Here is a 15757-nt window from a genome sequence, read left to right on the forward strand (position 1 = left end):
GGAGTTCAGTTATAAAGAAAGCCAAGGAGTTAGCACAGCTTAGACCACCTTTGTTAAGCACCCTGCAATTGCCATTAAATCTTTGTCTAGACAAGGCCACAGGTATGGGGTGTGCTGCTGGGCCCTGCTCGCTCGAAACATTAGGTTCAAAACGACTGAGCAAACCACATCCTAATGCCCTGGCGCTGCATGAAACTGGAATAACATTGGCAATATGAAAATAGTGTGTGAAAAGCCCAGACCTCCCACTGCACTATAGTAATTCCTTTCAACGTTCGTTCTGCTGTCCAAAATACTCACGTGAAATCTCTCCCCGGAGCCCCTTTACGCTGCAGCACAGAGAGCAATTAGTTTTAATGGCATTAAATAGATCTCCTTACGATGCAGGGGTTACGCCACCAGAAGAGCTGTCAGGCAGAGACCACCTGCCTCGCCTCCACAGCTCTCGCCCCGTCACCCCCTGTGGCTGTGCTCCCGGGGGGGATGCTGTGGGGCTGAGCGGCGACCCTGCAAGGGGAGCTGGAAGGGAATGAGCTTAGGGGCTGCAGCTGGGGCTGTGCCTTGTCCCCGTACACTTGGGGTCTGTACCCTACACACGGCTCCTTTCTGTGTAGCACTGTGGCAGGGAGGCATGGGGCAAAGGAAAATGAGCAGAGGATGGGATTAGCCCTTGGGGCTAATTGTTGTGCACCTTGGATGTGGCGCTGGTGTTGTGTTGGTGACCCATCAAACCTCAGCCCTGCCTTTTTCTGGCTTCCCTGGGTTAAAGTGAGCTGAGCGAAGCCACAAGCCCCAGTGGCTGTGGTGTGCTGGTGAGTGCTTCTGCTAACGGGACGTTCAGTGTGAGGGACTGCTGCGGGACGTGGGGGGCACAGGGCTGGGCTGTAACCCCCCTGTGGCAGCAGAGGGGCTGGGCTGAGGCGACTCCGCCCGCAACCAAAATGGTGGCCGCGCCCTCGCTCAAGATGGCGGCCGCTCCTCCTCCTCCTCCTCCTCCTCCTCCTCCTCCTGTTCCCGCCCCCGCGCTGCCGGAAGCTGCCTCAGCGGCGGCTCCGTGAGGGCGGTAGCGGGCGGCGGGGCGCGGCGGCAGCTCCCGGCCCGGCCGCTGCCTGCAGGTGCGGGGCGGCGGGGGGCTGAGGAGGGCCGGGGGCGGTGAGCGGTGAGGAGGGACCCGGGGGAGCTGCGGGGGGTGAGCGGGGGAGGCCGGGCTGCCCGCGGGGCTCGGCTGTGGGGGCGATGCTCGGAGGCCTCGTCCCGCCGGCCTCAGGTCGCTGCCAGCGCCTGGGAGCTCCTGGAGGAGCCTTTGGGGCCCGTCTGGCCGCGTCTCCTCCTCACCTGTGGCTGAGCCCCGCGGCTTTCCCGGAGGTTGCACAGAAGGAGCACGGTGACAGGGGGCACGTCCAGCCCTGAGGATAGCGGGGACAGAGCCACAGGGAGCTCAGGGGTGGGTTTTACGTGGGTCAGAGCGCACAAGCGCGATTTACGAATAAAACTCGGGCTGTAGCAGGCGTTTTACGCCCAGCTGGTGCAATCTGGAGGGTGAAGCTCTGCTCCATCAGTTAAAGCTGTAATGCTTTCAGGTTCCCTATCTAACGCGTTCCGGCTGCTGGCATGTCACAGGGCAGCGGCTGTCAGAGATGGGTACGTGAGGTGTGAGCATCTCCTGTAACTCTGTGAAACCAGCCTCCTGCCCAGAGAGCACTCTTGTCACCGGGGGAGGAAGTAACACCCTCGGTCTATCAAGAAAGTCCTGTTCTATTTCTTGCTAGCACCCTTTGACTAGTGCCTTATCGAGTCAGTGTATTTTATATTTAATGAAAACATTAGATCCTGACATGTTTAAATATAGCACACTTCTTTTGTTTTCTTTGGTTGTGGGAATTATTAGGATAACTAATTCTTGACCAAAACAGTGAAAATAAACTGGGAAACCGCAGCAGAAAAACTTTTCAAAATACACTCGGCCCTGCTAAGGTTGGAGCTCCTGGGAAGGCTGATCGCAAGGCTGTGGCAGAAGCTCTGCAGGAACAGCTCCGACAGCGAGCTGACAGACTCCTGCGTTGTTGCCCTCCTGGAGGCCCGGGTCATGGCTGGAAACAACCACCCCAAAGCAATTCTGCAGTTTCAAAAATATGCTTGGGGCGAGCAATGTTTTTCCCACTTTTCCTGAAATCTTGTTTTGCGCTCATTATTGAAGATCATTTGCCAACCCGTGTGCGCAGAGCGGTTGTCAGGATCTCAGCTGTAGCCTTTGATCAGCAGCCTGGTTGCGGAGCACGTGCTCTGTCAGTGTTTTCCAAAAGAGCCTCTGCAATCAGCGTGTTTGTTTTACCAGCTCTGCGTGCAAGGAAGCGGCACAGAAATCTGTCAGCCTCTTCCTCACAGAGGCAGTGGGAAGGAGGAAGGGCTGGCGGGCAGACGGAGCATTGCAGATGGAAGGAAGGCGGTCAGAGGGAAGCTTGGTGCAGATCAACACTGGTTGATCTGAACCTGCTTGTGGACACTCTGATGATGGGGAGTGTGTTTTTGTCCTTAACCCGAAGGAGGGGGTGCTGACGGGATGAGGTTCTTCATGGCTGTCTCATGCTTTACAGAAAATGCTCCGAAAGTGAACTGGAAAGTGCCTGCCAGAGCTGAGTCCGCCTGAAAAAAAAACCTGCCTTCACCCACGGGCCTGTTTGTCATTGAGAGGGAAACTCTCCAACGGCCTAACGCCGCGAGGGATGGGCTCGGAGAACAGCGCTTTAAAGAGCTACGCGCTGGAAGAGCCGCCCTTCACGCTGCCAACCGGACACACCATCTACCCAGCCGTGCTGCAAGATGGCAAGCTGGCTTCTGTCTTCGTGTACAAGCAGGAGAACGAAGATACAGTTCATAAAGCTGCCAAGGTACTGGAGCGAGCGTGCCTGGAGGGAGGGAGTCGTTCCTGCATGTTCCAGGAGGGGTGGGATTGGTCACTGAGGGTTGGATTCTTGGGGGTAAGGGAAGGAGAAGCACTCAGAGCTGCCCCTGGCAGAGCTTTCCAAGTCAGAGGTTTTCTAAGCCAGACCTTACTTACAGTACCACGTTTGTTCTTCCGTGTAAGACTTTGTTTCTAGATGTATTATGGAATATTTTGCAGTGAGCGTGCTAAGGGTTTGGTGAGGAGCAGGGGTGGGCTGTCTCAACTCAAGCAGAAAACATGGCTAAAGCTGTACGGCCGACCTGTGCAGCTTGGATGAGGTCTAACGGATGTCTTTGTTTCTGGAAGCACCTGAAAACCTTGCGCCACCCTTGCCTTCTGCGCTTCCTTTCCTGTACTGTGGAAGCCAATGGGATCCACCTGGTTACCGAACGCGTGAAGCCTTTAGAGATGGTCCTGGAGTCGCTCTCTTCTGCAGAAATCTGCGCAGGGATCTACGATGTCTTGCTGGCGCTCATTTTCCTCCATGACAGGGTAAGTGCCAGCAGCAGCAGCTGTCGGGCTTTGGTGGGAGCCGGGTGGCATGTGCCAGGGGAACGTCCTCACTGGGCTTGCCTGGGTGACTGGCTCATGCCTGGTTCCTCACAAAAAGACAGACCCACACCACGTGTTTTTTTTAGGCTGAAACTGCTGAAGTCGTTGCCTGCTTTTTAGAAAGAAGGGCAGTTCAAAACGGTGTGGTTCTAGGGCGTAAAGCTCACGAGCTGAGACCTGCTTGCAGTGCTTTGTACTTAATGAAATGGATTGCTCGGTTTGTGCCTTGACTTACAGCTGTTGCCACGGGTCAGCGATTGGTGTCGTTGCTCCTCCTGGACAAACATTGTGTGTTTGTCCAGGGCTGAATCTCAATTCCAGCTCTGACTGTAGCTTTCGAGCTTTGTGTTCACGGTTGGAGGTTTTCTCTGGACTTACACTTGCATTGCAGGGGCTGTGACAGAATTTTGTCTGCTCTAAAACCCCAGCCATTCTGCACGATATCTGCTAGTCACCTACAAAATCCCGAAGGATTTGTAGAATCGTGTGCTTTTTGGCAGCTTTTCCTCAGTTCCTCGTGGCACCTCATTAGCACTGATTAAGATTTTACATCTGTTATCCTCTTTTTATTTTTTTTTTCAGGGAAACCTAACACATAACAATGTCTGTTTATCATCTGTGTTTGTAAGCGAGGATGGGCACTGGAAACTGGGAGGAATGGAAACAGTCTGCAACTTCAACGAAGCCACCCCAGAGGTAAGAGCCCAGCAAAGCGTCCCTTGGGTGCAGGGAGAGGGCTCACCTCCAGCTCTCACCTGAGCTTTTGCTCTAGGGATGCTTCCTATAAACAACAGCATCTACAGAAACTGAAACTAATTCCCCATCAGGCAGAAAGCAGCCACTTTTCTAAGGGAGGCAGCTGGCTGGAGGGTAGATTAAGACTGGAGACAGGGAGAAATCTTTGCTCCTCTGGACTGATTAAAAACCAAAACCCAAAACTTTAGTGTGCAGCCTGAAGATCCTAAGTTAAAATAAATCAATACAAAAATAACGTAAACGACTCTAGTTTTTGCTGCTGGCATCTTCATTGCTTGTTGCTGGTCTTGGCGGAAAAAGTGGTTTGATTGCTGCTGCGTGCTGTGCAGAGTCATTGCTGCAGCCTGGCACCGTGCAGCAGCACTAGATTGCCTTTTCTCCCAGAGGATCCACAAATCCTTCACAAACCGCGCGGAGTGTCCCGGGCATGTATCACCTTTCAGAAGGGATTGCGCGTGGTGGTGCACAACGATGCAAAGAGCGCAGCAGTAAAATCTGCCTGGTGAAGGACATTAAATCCTTGCCCTGCCCAGATGGATCATGCAGGGATGACAGGACCTAAGACCTAATGGGATGAGTTGGCTGTGATGCCCTGGAGTTGCTTTCTGCCAGCCTGCTGCTTCCCACCTGCTGCTTCGTGCTTCCCTGTGGGCAGAGCAAAGCGTGGCCTGCCCTGGGCGCCAGCTGAAGGGCAGAGGATGGCCTCTGGCCACGGGTTCAGTCCTGGCCCGCAGGAGGGGCTCGTTCCTGCTGCATGGCCCAGCCGAGCCACAGGCGCAGCTCATGTCTCCCTTTTCCCCTTGCAGTTCCTCTGCCACGTCAAGTCGGTCCGAGACCAGTCGTGCATCCCGTGTGAGGAGATGGTGGGTACCACAACTTCCCAGCGGAGCTTGGAGCTGGTGTCACGTTCAGAAAATCGTTTTGTTTTCATTCGCACATTCTGTTCCCTTGCGTCTGAATGGGAGGAAGTGGCTATTAGATAATAGCTGGGGTTTATTCTGTTCCTTTTTTCCTTCCCCTTCCCTCCTGTCCTTGGTCTGGGTATGGGGTTGGGTACAGAGAAGTGAAATCGTGAATGAGGAGTGATGAAATAGCAGGCTCTTGGAATGTTTTTTTTCAGTCACTTTGCGTTGCAGCTTTAATGCTTTTAAATTGCTAATGCTTTGCGAAAATAAGAGTAGTTGCTGAGATTGCCAAGTTCGCTGTGGTCTCACAGTTGCATAGCTCTCACACAGCTTTTTTTTCTCCACTTGAAGTCATCTTACATCTATGGAATATCCTCTGAGTTGCTTATCCTAAAGGAGCTGTCTCTGATTAACACCTGTTTCCATAGAAATGCTGAAAGTTGTTGACTTGTAATTGCCGTGTGTATTCATGGGGGAGTTGTTGCATCGTGACGTGGTTGCTCCTTTGGGTTGTAAATTCCCTGGTAGATGTGTGGCTTTTGTTGTTGTTTGTTTATTTTTGCACTTGCCTTTTTTTTTTTTTTTTAATTATTATTATTTTGCCATAATGCTCTATTTGTAGGGTACTTGGTGGAGCTTTGTTGATATAAAAAGAATTGGAGAGTATATACGGGGGAGGGCACAGAGAGCTGTGGCAACTACCAAGTATTTCATAAAATCCTGCTTTGCTGATCTTGTTCTTTTTTTTTTTTTTTTTTTTTTTTTTTTTTTTTTTTTTTCCCAGTCTGCAGATTTCAAAATTCTGCCCAGCAGCTATGGGCATGCAAGGGACGCCTACGCATTTGGAACAATGGTTGAAAGTCTCCTGACAGTCCTAAATGATCAGGGTGAGGATTGACACGTTTGTTTGCTGTGTACAGACCTGTCTGGCTTTTTTCTTGCTTGTGTCACCAAAGGCATTTGCTTGCTGGAGCTGACACATGCGCCACAGGTGTAGTGTCCATCACTGTTCTTCGTGTTTGCCAGGTTAAAATCCAGACCTCAGTGCCTCCTGTTTCCCCATCTCGCTGCATTTGAATGTGGGCAGGTGTGGCTGGAGCACATGCAAAAGCCCCTGCAACACGAGCACTCCCAAATCTGCTCTGCAGCGGAGATTTGCATGGTTTTGCCCCAGCAGCCACTGGAGCAAGGGTTAGGGACACAGCTGAGTGGGGGCTGCTGCCTACTAGCAGAGAAAGAACAAAAAGCTTTTCAGAGGATGGTAACACTCCTTGATGCCCTGATAGCCACGCAGCTTAGGGAGAGAGGTGGAAATGTTCTCTTCTCTTCCTTTTGGAGCAGCTATGAGCAATTTTACTATCAAACAGAGCTTCTAAAAGTAAGTTTTCAAGAGGGGTGGAGGACCCCTGAACATAGTTTGCCCAGTGGTGAGAGAGAAATCTAATTGTAGGTGCTCTGGCTTTCAGTTTCAGCAGATATTCTCTCCAGCTTTCAGCAAACCTTGCACTGTACGCTGCTGAATCCGGATCCCAAGTGTCGTCCGCCGCTGTCCAGCCTGTTGTCCCACGAGTTCTTCAGGTAAGGAAAGAAATTCCTCGCCTCTCTTGGTACGTCTTGGTAGTGCTTATTGCTGTGTTGCAAGTGTGCAACACCTGCGTTTTGTGACGGTGTTACTTATCTGATGGGAAGCGTGGCCTGGATCGCTGCCTCTTACAGGGCCCTTTGACAGAGACTCCCTAAATTACGAAGGCATTATCAGCCTTCCACGTGTTGCTCTGAGTCAGCACCGGGGACAGAAGTCTGTCCCCTTGCCACATGCAGCCAGTTGGATTGCCCCAAGCTCAGGGAGGCAGTGGGAAGATAAAATTATTAGAGGTACAACTTGAGCTAAGTGCGCTCAGAGATAATCCAGGCAGCTGTCTGCTGTCACCGAGGTGCTGTCTGGGTGGTGGCGTTAGCGTGAGGTGGCATTTCCTTCTGCTTCTTGCCCTGGGAGGGTGCTGAGAGGCAGCTGGTGCCCCGTGAATTTGCTGACTTCAGAGCGTGGCGCTGTGCAGGTGCAGCTCTTGGGTAACTGGTCAGACTGCCACGCTGACATTCCTGGTCCACCAGCTTTTGAGTTGTATTCCCCTTTCTGCTTTTGTCTGCTGAAAGGACAGGGATCTGCAGGCTCTTAGTGGTGGGTGGTGTAAGCATCAACAGGCCTGACGACCTCCTTTTTTTGTTCTTAGGAATGATTTTCTGGAAGTTGTGAACTTTCTGAAGACCTTAACAGTAAAATCTGAGGAGGAAAAAACTGAATTTTTCAAGTAAGTGAAGGAACTGTAACCTGGAAGCTTCTTATCTGAGAAATGCTTCTGTCAGATTAGGGTGCGTGCTGTGGCTAAGCAGGCATCATTTGAGAAGCACATTGATCTGCCATAGTGCTGTGGTAGGGGAGGCAGCGTGGTGTCACAGCTTTGTCTGCACAATCTGGAGACCAGCCTGTCCTCCGGCTCCTCGCTGGAGCTGTCCGAGGATCCTGCTGTGTTACACAAAGGCTATCTGCTTACCCGGTTTCAGAATATAAAATATCAGAGAACTTCTTTCAGTGTGGTAGAAGAAAAGAATTTTTCCCTCACACCATTCTTGGAAGTAGCTTTATTTTGGATTTGACTTTGTAAACAGTGAAATCTAGCACCAGATGCCTTGAGGCTGAAAATTGCTTTCATTTAGACAGATCTTGTAAACTGTTAATGAGAGTTTTCAAGACATGTTGGGGGAATTAATCTTTGGTCCCAGCCTTCTCTGGGCAAAGCTGTTGTCTGTAATGAATGTTGAAGCTGCAGAAGTGCAGCATCTGCAGAAAACCCTATTGTCACGGTCCCCAAGAGTTCTCTAGAAGTTTCCATGTAGTCATGGCATTATCTGGGCCTGAAAAGGGGAGAAGTTGAGTTTTTCTTTCTTCTTCTATTTGTTATTGTTCTATACTTCTAACACCAGTTTGATTTTACTTGTTTGGGACTCAGTGAGAAAAGAAGAGAAAGGAGATCTTAGCAGGAGCATGCAGAACCGTTGCCACCATCTCTGTAGCAGCAGTGTTTGCTGAAGGAGGGAACAAATGCTTTGTTAAAAGACACAGCAGTACTGCCCCTTAACAGGTGCAGGTGCTTTCACAGCAGGGGGAATATTGATCTCAATCTCTCCAAACCCAGAGAAAAACAGCTACTGATATTTAAAAATGAAAATTCTACAAGAGCAGTTGCACAAAATCACTCGTGTGACTTAAATAAACCCAAGCCACGCTCTGCTGGCCACCTCTAGGATGCAGTAGGTGGATGTGGTTTCAAAGTGGGGTTCCCTTTTTGCAAGGGAAACTTCCCTTATGTGGTAGGCAAGATTGCCTGTACTCGAGCAGTAGAAAAATTAGTGTGATGCACTGGGTTGTGGGGTGAGAGAACAAGTCTCTTCTGCAGTTTTAACGCTGTAGTGCCTCACGTGAGCTGCCAGCACTGAGATGTGGGCGCTGTGACACAGCAGAGGGGACAGCTGCTGAGTGTGGAGAAGCCTTCATGTGCCAGCTGCATTTGCAGCTGTGCTCCTGGATGCGTTTTTGACAGGCTGTGTGATCTGGGCATGGAGTTTTACAGGATGTGTCTCTGGATGTTTCCTTACTCGCTCATGGTTTATCTTATTGCCTGAAAGTCTCAGTCAGGAGCAGAGCCACGTCCTCCTAGCTTAGTGTACGCACACGGTGAGAAGCTGTGAGGGGACTTGGTCTCTAAGGAGACATGGCAGACCCAAAAAAGAAGGGTAGACGATATTAAGGGAAACAGTCATAAATGCATGGGAGGCTGCCTTGATACTAATTGCTCTCTCCCGGAACACAGATTCCTGCTGGACAGGGTGGCTGGCTTGTCAGAGGAGCTGATAGCATCACGACTGGTGCCTCTTCTACTCAACCAGCTTGTGTTTGCAGAACCTGTAGCTGTCAAGAGTTTTCTTCCTCATCTGCTGGGTCCAAAGAAAGGTGACCTTTAAATATTTCCTTCAGAAATATCACCAACAAGTTTGGAATGAATTCAGAGTGGTCACTCCATTGAATCAAGGAAATAGCTTTGTTTGTTTAAGCAGAACAAACACTGTAAAGTAAAGAATTGGAGAGAAGAGAGTTATGTGGGCTTCCCCATTTCAAGTACTTCCGTTGCTCTGCTGATGGTGGGAGAGAATTAGAAATTGCCTGGGCTCTTTCCTGTGTTTAAATCTCACACCACATGCCCACCCCAGGCTCTCTGTGTCTCACTGCACATCCCTCTTCTCCCTTTCCCCCTACCCCTTCTTGCCCTCTTTATTTCTGTCACTGCAGTCGATCTCCTGTAAGGGTGCTCAGGCCCTTCTGCCCTCTCTAAGGGGGAGCGTTCAGGACGCCTTGCTGGGTCCCCAGCTGCCTCTGTCCCTGCTGCTTGCTTCCCCTCTCAGAGTTTTTCCTAGATAACTAGGGGTCTGTGAGCCAAGCAGTGCAGCTCGTGCCTGTCTGACATGACGTATTTGGAGCCGTTGCTGTAAGGCCATGGATAATGGCACGGCTGCCTCTCCTCCCTCCCGTCTCCTCTGACATCCTCGGCAGCTGACAGAGTCAGACCTGGCAGTGGGGTGATGCCGTGGGTCTCATCTGTGACAGTCTCTCACTGAATAGCTTTTGGGAAGCTGCCTCTGGTTTGCAAAGCAGCCTTTCCCCATCTCCACCTCTCTTCCCCCAGAGCAAACTGGAGAAAGCCAGACCAGCTGCCTCCTGTCGCCAGCCTTGTTCCAGACTCACGTGATTCCTGTGCTGCTGAAGCTATTTGAGGTTCACGAGGAGCACGTTCGAATGGTGTTGCTGTCTCACATTCATGCCTATGCAGAACTGTTCTCTCGGGAAGAGTTGAAAAACATCATATTGCCACAGGTTAAGGACAGGAAAATAATACATGGCGTATATCCAACAATATGGGGTTTTTACTGTTTGGGTTGACTCTTAGCTCACAACTAAGCACTCAGTGCTGGCAAAAAACAGTTTTCAACCTCCTTTTTATGCAAGCCCCAACCCTTACACCCCACCCTGATCTGGAATACCGTCTTTGTTAAACCTGGTGCCCTCTGTCACACACCCCTTGTGCTGCTACCTGTCGGCCTTGACTGGCAGCCTCACAACAAGAGACAAGACTAAGCTCACCGAGCACTAGGATAGGCCACCCTCTTTAGCTTGTAACACAAAGTGGAAGGCTGATTTTCTGGTATGGAGTAATGTCTAGAATCTACTAAGCTGTGGGAGATTTTAGCAATGAGATGTGCTGCAACTGTGTAGAGAAAAAAGTGAAAAAGCAGAATTTTCTGTTCTTGGTGCAGGTATTGCTGGGCCTTCGAGATACTAGTGACTCCATCGTGGCAATAACTCTGCACAGCTTAGCAGTTCTCGTCTCCCTCCTTGGGCCTGAAGTAGTTGTAGGTGGTGAAAGAACGAAGATTTTCAAAAGCTCTGCACCGAGTTTCATGAAAACTGCTGATCTCTCCCCAGAAGGTAAATGATACGGTCTCAAGTGCTCTCATGATTCTTGCATGTTGTGTCCAAGCAGCTTAGGCAGAATTTTTTTTATCGATTACTCTTTCATTTGAAGAAAAGTTAATTTGCAGCTAAACTTTAATTCTAAATTAGGTGCTGAATGTTTGCAGATGCAGAATTGGTAACATAAAACATTATCTGAAAGTAGTTTAAATACAGGAAATACATGGAAAAATCTTCATTTAAGAAGCTCTGTGTGCAAAAGAGATTATATTCAGTTGTGTTTATCTTTGGTAGAAGAACTACACTGCCCTTCGGTAGGACTTATGTACTTACAGCTAGGTAGTTATTTAATATTCCCTCATGTCCTTCATGTTTTTTAAAAACGGTAAATCTCATCCTCTTCCCCCCAATTTCTATTTGTAGATTGGAAAAGGAATACGAACTTCCCTATTTTCTCAGCTCTCTGGAGGCTTTTCAGCTAATCCAAATGAAGAAAATAGTCCCTGCGCCTGCTAGATAACTTGGAGCCAAGTGTACTCAGGGAAAGCTTTTCTGGATATAGGAATGCTTATAACGGGAGGGAAGGATCAGCAATGCTCGACTTTAGACACAAAGTATAGATACCAAAGTGCATGATAGCGATCAATCTAAGCATGTTTTTGTCCTGATAATGTGTGTACTGACAACTACCACCCTTCATTAAAATCTGTGGATGGTTCATTGCATTAGTTTTCTTTATTTTAGTAGAATGTAGTAAATGAAAACCTTCAGCTTGCATGTCAAGAACTGATTTATCTTTCAGAGTATATTTAAAATTAAACCTGATTTAACTCCTGATGGAGGAGGGAAAAGCAAAACAAAACAAAACAACTCTGTCCTCAACAGGGAGTGAAAACCTACAAAAAGCAGTACTAGATGCTGAATACATGAGGCTTAATGAGATGTTTGCTCAAGCCCCTAAAAGGCTGTACCCTGTGTCGAGGGGTCGTGTTGTGTGTACCCCAGGCCCCGTGTCCCTGGCTGGTGACCCCTCGCTTGGGCAGACACAGCTGTCGCGGGGAGGCAGAGGCAGCAGCAGCCCAAGCCGCATCGTTTCAACCCTGACTGGGCTGCAGGGGTGGGAGCAGGGACACAACCAAGCCAGTGCTGGTGAATCTTTGCTGTCAGTGACAATATGCTGCAGCTCCTCGAAACGAGCTGAAGAAGACGCTTGCCAAGCTGTCATGCCCAGGGGAACAAACCCGCCCTGTGCAGCTTCAGAGTGCACTGCAGAGTACCTAGGGTATGATACAAGAGAGGCCATCGTACAGCCTTTGGGGTAGAGGGTGAGCTGCTTTGCTTGTGTCCAAGCATAAATCAGAAGTTTGTGTGGTGGCAGGGCTTTGTTTATGCTTCAGCTTGTTGTGACTGTCACTGCTGTACTTTTGTAAGAGGCAGATCCTCAGATCCGTGTTGCCATGCGTCCAAATGGATCCAGCCAGGTGGCAGACAGCATTTTCAAGCATCTGTGCAGATCATAATGTTTGTTCAGTGTGCGTTTCTTGAAACAACATAGCAGCAAAAACTGACCGCTAACAGTTGCCTGAAGTTTGTTCTGGCAAGAGCTGCAGGCTGTAGGAACAGAGGAGTATTATACACAGATCAGGGGTGCAGCTGTTGCATTGCAATGCCAGTCTTCATTTGGCATTGCTTGTCTCCAGTGAACAAGATTCTAATGCTGCAGGCAGTTTCAACCAAGACAGAACACATCTGACGGACTTGGTGGCCTTTCTTTTCTTCTGTCCCTGCAGACTCACCCAGTCATGTCGGAAGCAATCGGAGAAATCAAACCTCTCGGCCCTTGAAGAACAATTCTAGCTTGCTCCCCATCTCTGGAAATGCACCTGTCAAGAAGCATTCTGTGCAACAAGACAATCCACTGGCTTTAAAGACAGGTAAACCTTTGTCCTAGCTGTTCCTGCCTAGAAATCAAGTGTCCTACAAATGAGGGGTTGCTTGAAAAATGTTAATTTTCACCATGTGCTGATCTGAAAGAGATTCAGTGAACCATAGGAGGTAACAGTGAAGAAACACAAGCATGAACTTGGGAGTTCCTAGGGAATAGTATTTGGGAGTCTTGATGTGTTTATTTATCAACACACCGCTGGCTGGCCAGCCTTGAGAGTGTTTCTTTACCATGAGTTCTCTGCTGTGCTTTTTTATCCCTCCACAGCTTGGCAGATACCCCGCAGCAGCCTGTTGCCTCTGATCATTTGGAGGTCAGCTCATTCTGTGACCTCAGAAGCTGGCTCAGTTTACTTTCACGACCTTTTGTCAGGCTTCTAATGGCCTCTTCTCTATCACCTAATGCCTCTCAGCTGTCAGCCTTTATTGCCCCAGTGCTCTGAGATTGATACCCCACCTTTGCAAACAGGAAGCTGGCTGTGCTTCTTTGAGAGGAGCTTAGCTCTGGAACATCTTTCCAATCACCACTGCTTTCTGAGCTGGCAGCTGGTTCATCTCCATGCCAGGTGCTACTGGTGATGTCAGCTTGGTCTCCACTTTTGCCCTTCTGAAACGAGTATGTTAACACCTTTATCTTCCACAGGTGAGCAAGGCACTCAGCTGCCCCTGAACGGGGTTCCTGGAAGCATTAATGTGCTAGGGAGCAGCAGGAGCTCTTTGACTACCTCCGAAAAGCCAGCAGAGGAGTGGCCGGACTGGAGCGAGCCAGAGGAGACGGACACTGAGAAAACTGTGAACATCCAAATTCAGCCCCGAGAGCCGCAGGGCAGGGCGGGACCTTATTTTGCTGAACGTGATGTGGACGAGAAGCCTTGGGATGACTTTGAGCCCAGCAGCCCTCGTACTGAACTGTCCTCAGGAAACTGCCTCACTGTGACGCGAGCTGATGCAGCTGAAATGCAGAGGCCTCCACCAGGTACTCATCAGCTGAGCAAAGAATTCAAAAGCCTCAAAGTGAGCCCCCCCATGAAGTCCTGCCCTGGGAATAGCTGGAATAGCGACCGCCAGGAACAACTGGGGAAAACTATGCTGCCAAAAACGACCTTTCAGGAAAGGTTGAAGTCTTCACTGGAGCCTGGCCTAGGAGAAGAATTCACAATTAAAGTGAAGAGGAAACCAGTGCAGGACCCTGAGCTGGACTGGTTTGCTGACATGACCCCAGACATTAAACCTTCTTCAGCTGTCTTGATTTTACCTGAAGCGAGGACAGAAGCAGCTGTTCCCAGTCACCCTGGTGCAGTATCCAGCAGAGAAGGTGCCTCCCAGAATGCGCTGTTTTCCTCCAAATTTGCAGCAGCTGACATTATTGAGGTAAGAGGCTATAGGCAGTGGGGTTAAATGAATGCATGTTGGAGAGGATCCCAGAGCACGTGCAGGCTCTGTAATCAGAGGGCAGATAGCCTGAGAAGTGCCATGGCTGTACGGTTGAGGTTTTACCTGTGAATACGGGATGCTGAGCTCTGAGTGATGCATCTTATTGGGCACCAGGTCATTCCATGGGCTGCTACTCCGGCAGCAATGTTGAATTCTACCTCTGGTTTTTAGTTTGTGCTGCTATATCCTGCATGCTAAGACCCTAAAGTAATGTAGGGAGAGTCTTGGTTGGTCAGATGGGAGGCAAAACAAGGCTGGATAGTGTCTGCTGAACAGACATGCCTCTAAGCCCAAAGAAAAAAAAATGGCTTTCAATCACAGAGGATGCTCAGGACTTTGCTCCTGGCTCTTCTAGAAAAACCTAGTGGGAGTGTAAGTAAAGGACCAGGAAACAAGAACCGCTGGGTTACACAATGAAGCTTTTTGGATGCCTTGTTCTCAGGAGGAATAGCTGAGACATTTTTCCATTTCAGAGAACCATGAGGGTTATAAGTAGCTCCATCTGCCCCCATCTCTGAGACTCCAGAGACTGCTTTTGTTTGTTGGGGGAGGGGAAGCACTCCTACCTGATCATTTAAGTCCGTTAGGGACCAGGTGTTGATTGCAAGTTGTTCTGCTAATTGCACCTCAGGAGAGCTACCACAGGGGTAGCAGGTAGCATGGGGAGAGGAGCCTTGGATCTAAGCTAAGGTTGTTTACAACACTTGAATATGGCACACTTGATTTTTAAATGCACTGGTGTGATATTGGCCTCATTTTTCTGCTTAGTGTAGTGCAGTTGGAGCAGCAGAATTGCTGTCAGGGGGCTGGTGACACCAAGGAGCATTGGGCAGGACAGCAGCTGTTTCCTAAGGGGAGGGGAAAGAAGTCACCTGTATTATAGCATACTTTTTGTAATGGAAAGTGGATGTGATAGAAACAATGCTTGCTTTAATTTGGGGAAGGAAGGGTAACAAAGTCTGCTAGTTTGTTTTTTGTCTTTGGTTTTGCAGTTTATGAGGGGCTTTCTCCTATTACAGCTTTCTGTGTAAGCCCAGGTGCTAAAGGAGGCTGCCTTTCTCTTGAGGCATTCAGGATGTCTTGCTCTGCCCCCACAAGCCCCACAGGGTAGGGCCTGGCTCTTGTGGCTGCGTTAAGTACAGCAGTACCACACGCACACCTTAACGCTGGTAATTTTACATGATTCCAGGCTGAAGCTGCAGGCTGGGGTGAAGAAGAGGAGTTGAACTGGGAAGATGATTCTAACTGGTAACGGGACTGAAAGAGACAAAGGCAATTTATGGTGTGGTGGATTCTGTAAGAGAAGTCGCTGCTTCCACACTCTAATGGATAAGTACCTCAGCGCTGCTTTTGGGAGAAGGCAGGCACTTGCTGCAGCAGCCAGCAGGATCCTGGGGGGCCTGACCCCTTGCACTGGATGCTCCTTTCCAGTCTGTGCCAAAAACTGCAGGGGTGAGGCCTGCGCTCAAGCAATATGCCCAGCTGTGGTGCGTGCCACTGCTACTGGAAAGAGGGACAGCACGACAGGTGTGTTGGTGCTGGTGGACTACTGGAGGCCGAGTGATGTAAGTGATTGTTCCAGAACTCAACCCTGCTCTGAAAAACTGATGACAATAAAAAAAAGTTACCCTGAGTTACTTGGTTAACGTGCCTTTTTTTTTTTTCCCCAGAAAGCAAGCCCTTAGAACTGGCTTCAAA

At 49.5% G+C, this 15757-nt stretch overlaps 1 protein-coding gene across 1 annotated transcript; it reads left to right on the top strand.

Annotated features, from left to right (window-relative positions):
• The first annotated feature begins 1061 nt into the window (after positions 1 to 1061).
• Positions 1062 to 15682, top strand: SCYL3 (SCY1 like pseudokinase 3). Its single transcript, XM_082765913.1, has 14 exons — positions 1062 to 1115; positions 2595 to 2888; positions 3251 to 3436; positions 4079 to 4192; positions 5059 to 5115; positions 5942 to 6044; positions 6624 to 6735; positions 7389 to 7466; positions 9027 to 9166; positions 9897 to 10084; positions 10525 to 10696; positions 12472 to 12615; positions 13269 to 13996; positions 15249 to 15682. The coding sequence occupies exons 2-14, from the start codon at positions 2724 to 2726 to the stop codon at positions 15309 to 15311; spliced, it is 2250 nt and encodes a 749-aa protein (XP_082622039.1). The 5' UTR covers positions 1062 to 1115; positions 2595 to 2723; the 3' UTR covers positions 15312 to 15682.
• Positions 15683 to 15757: the final 75 nt, after the last annotated feature.

Source organism: Aythya marila (assembly GCF_965140915.1).
Source record: "Aythya marila genome assembly, chromosome: 8".
Lineage (NCBI taxonomy): Eukaryota > Metazoa > Chordata > Aves > Anseriformes > Anatidae > Aythya > Aythya marila.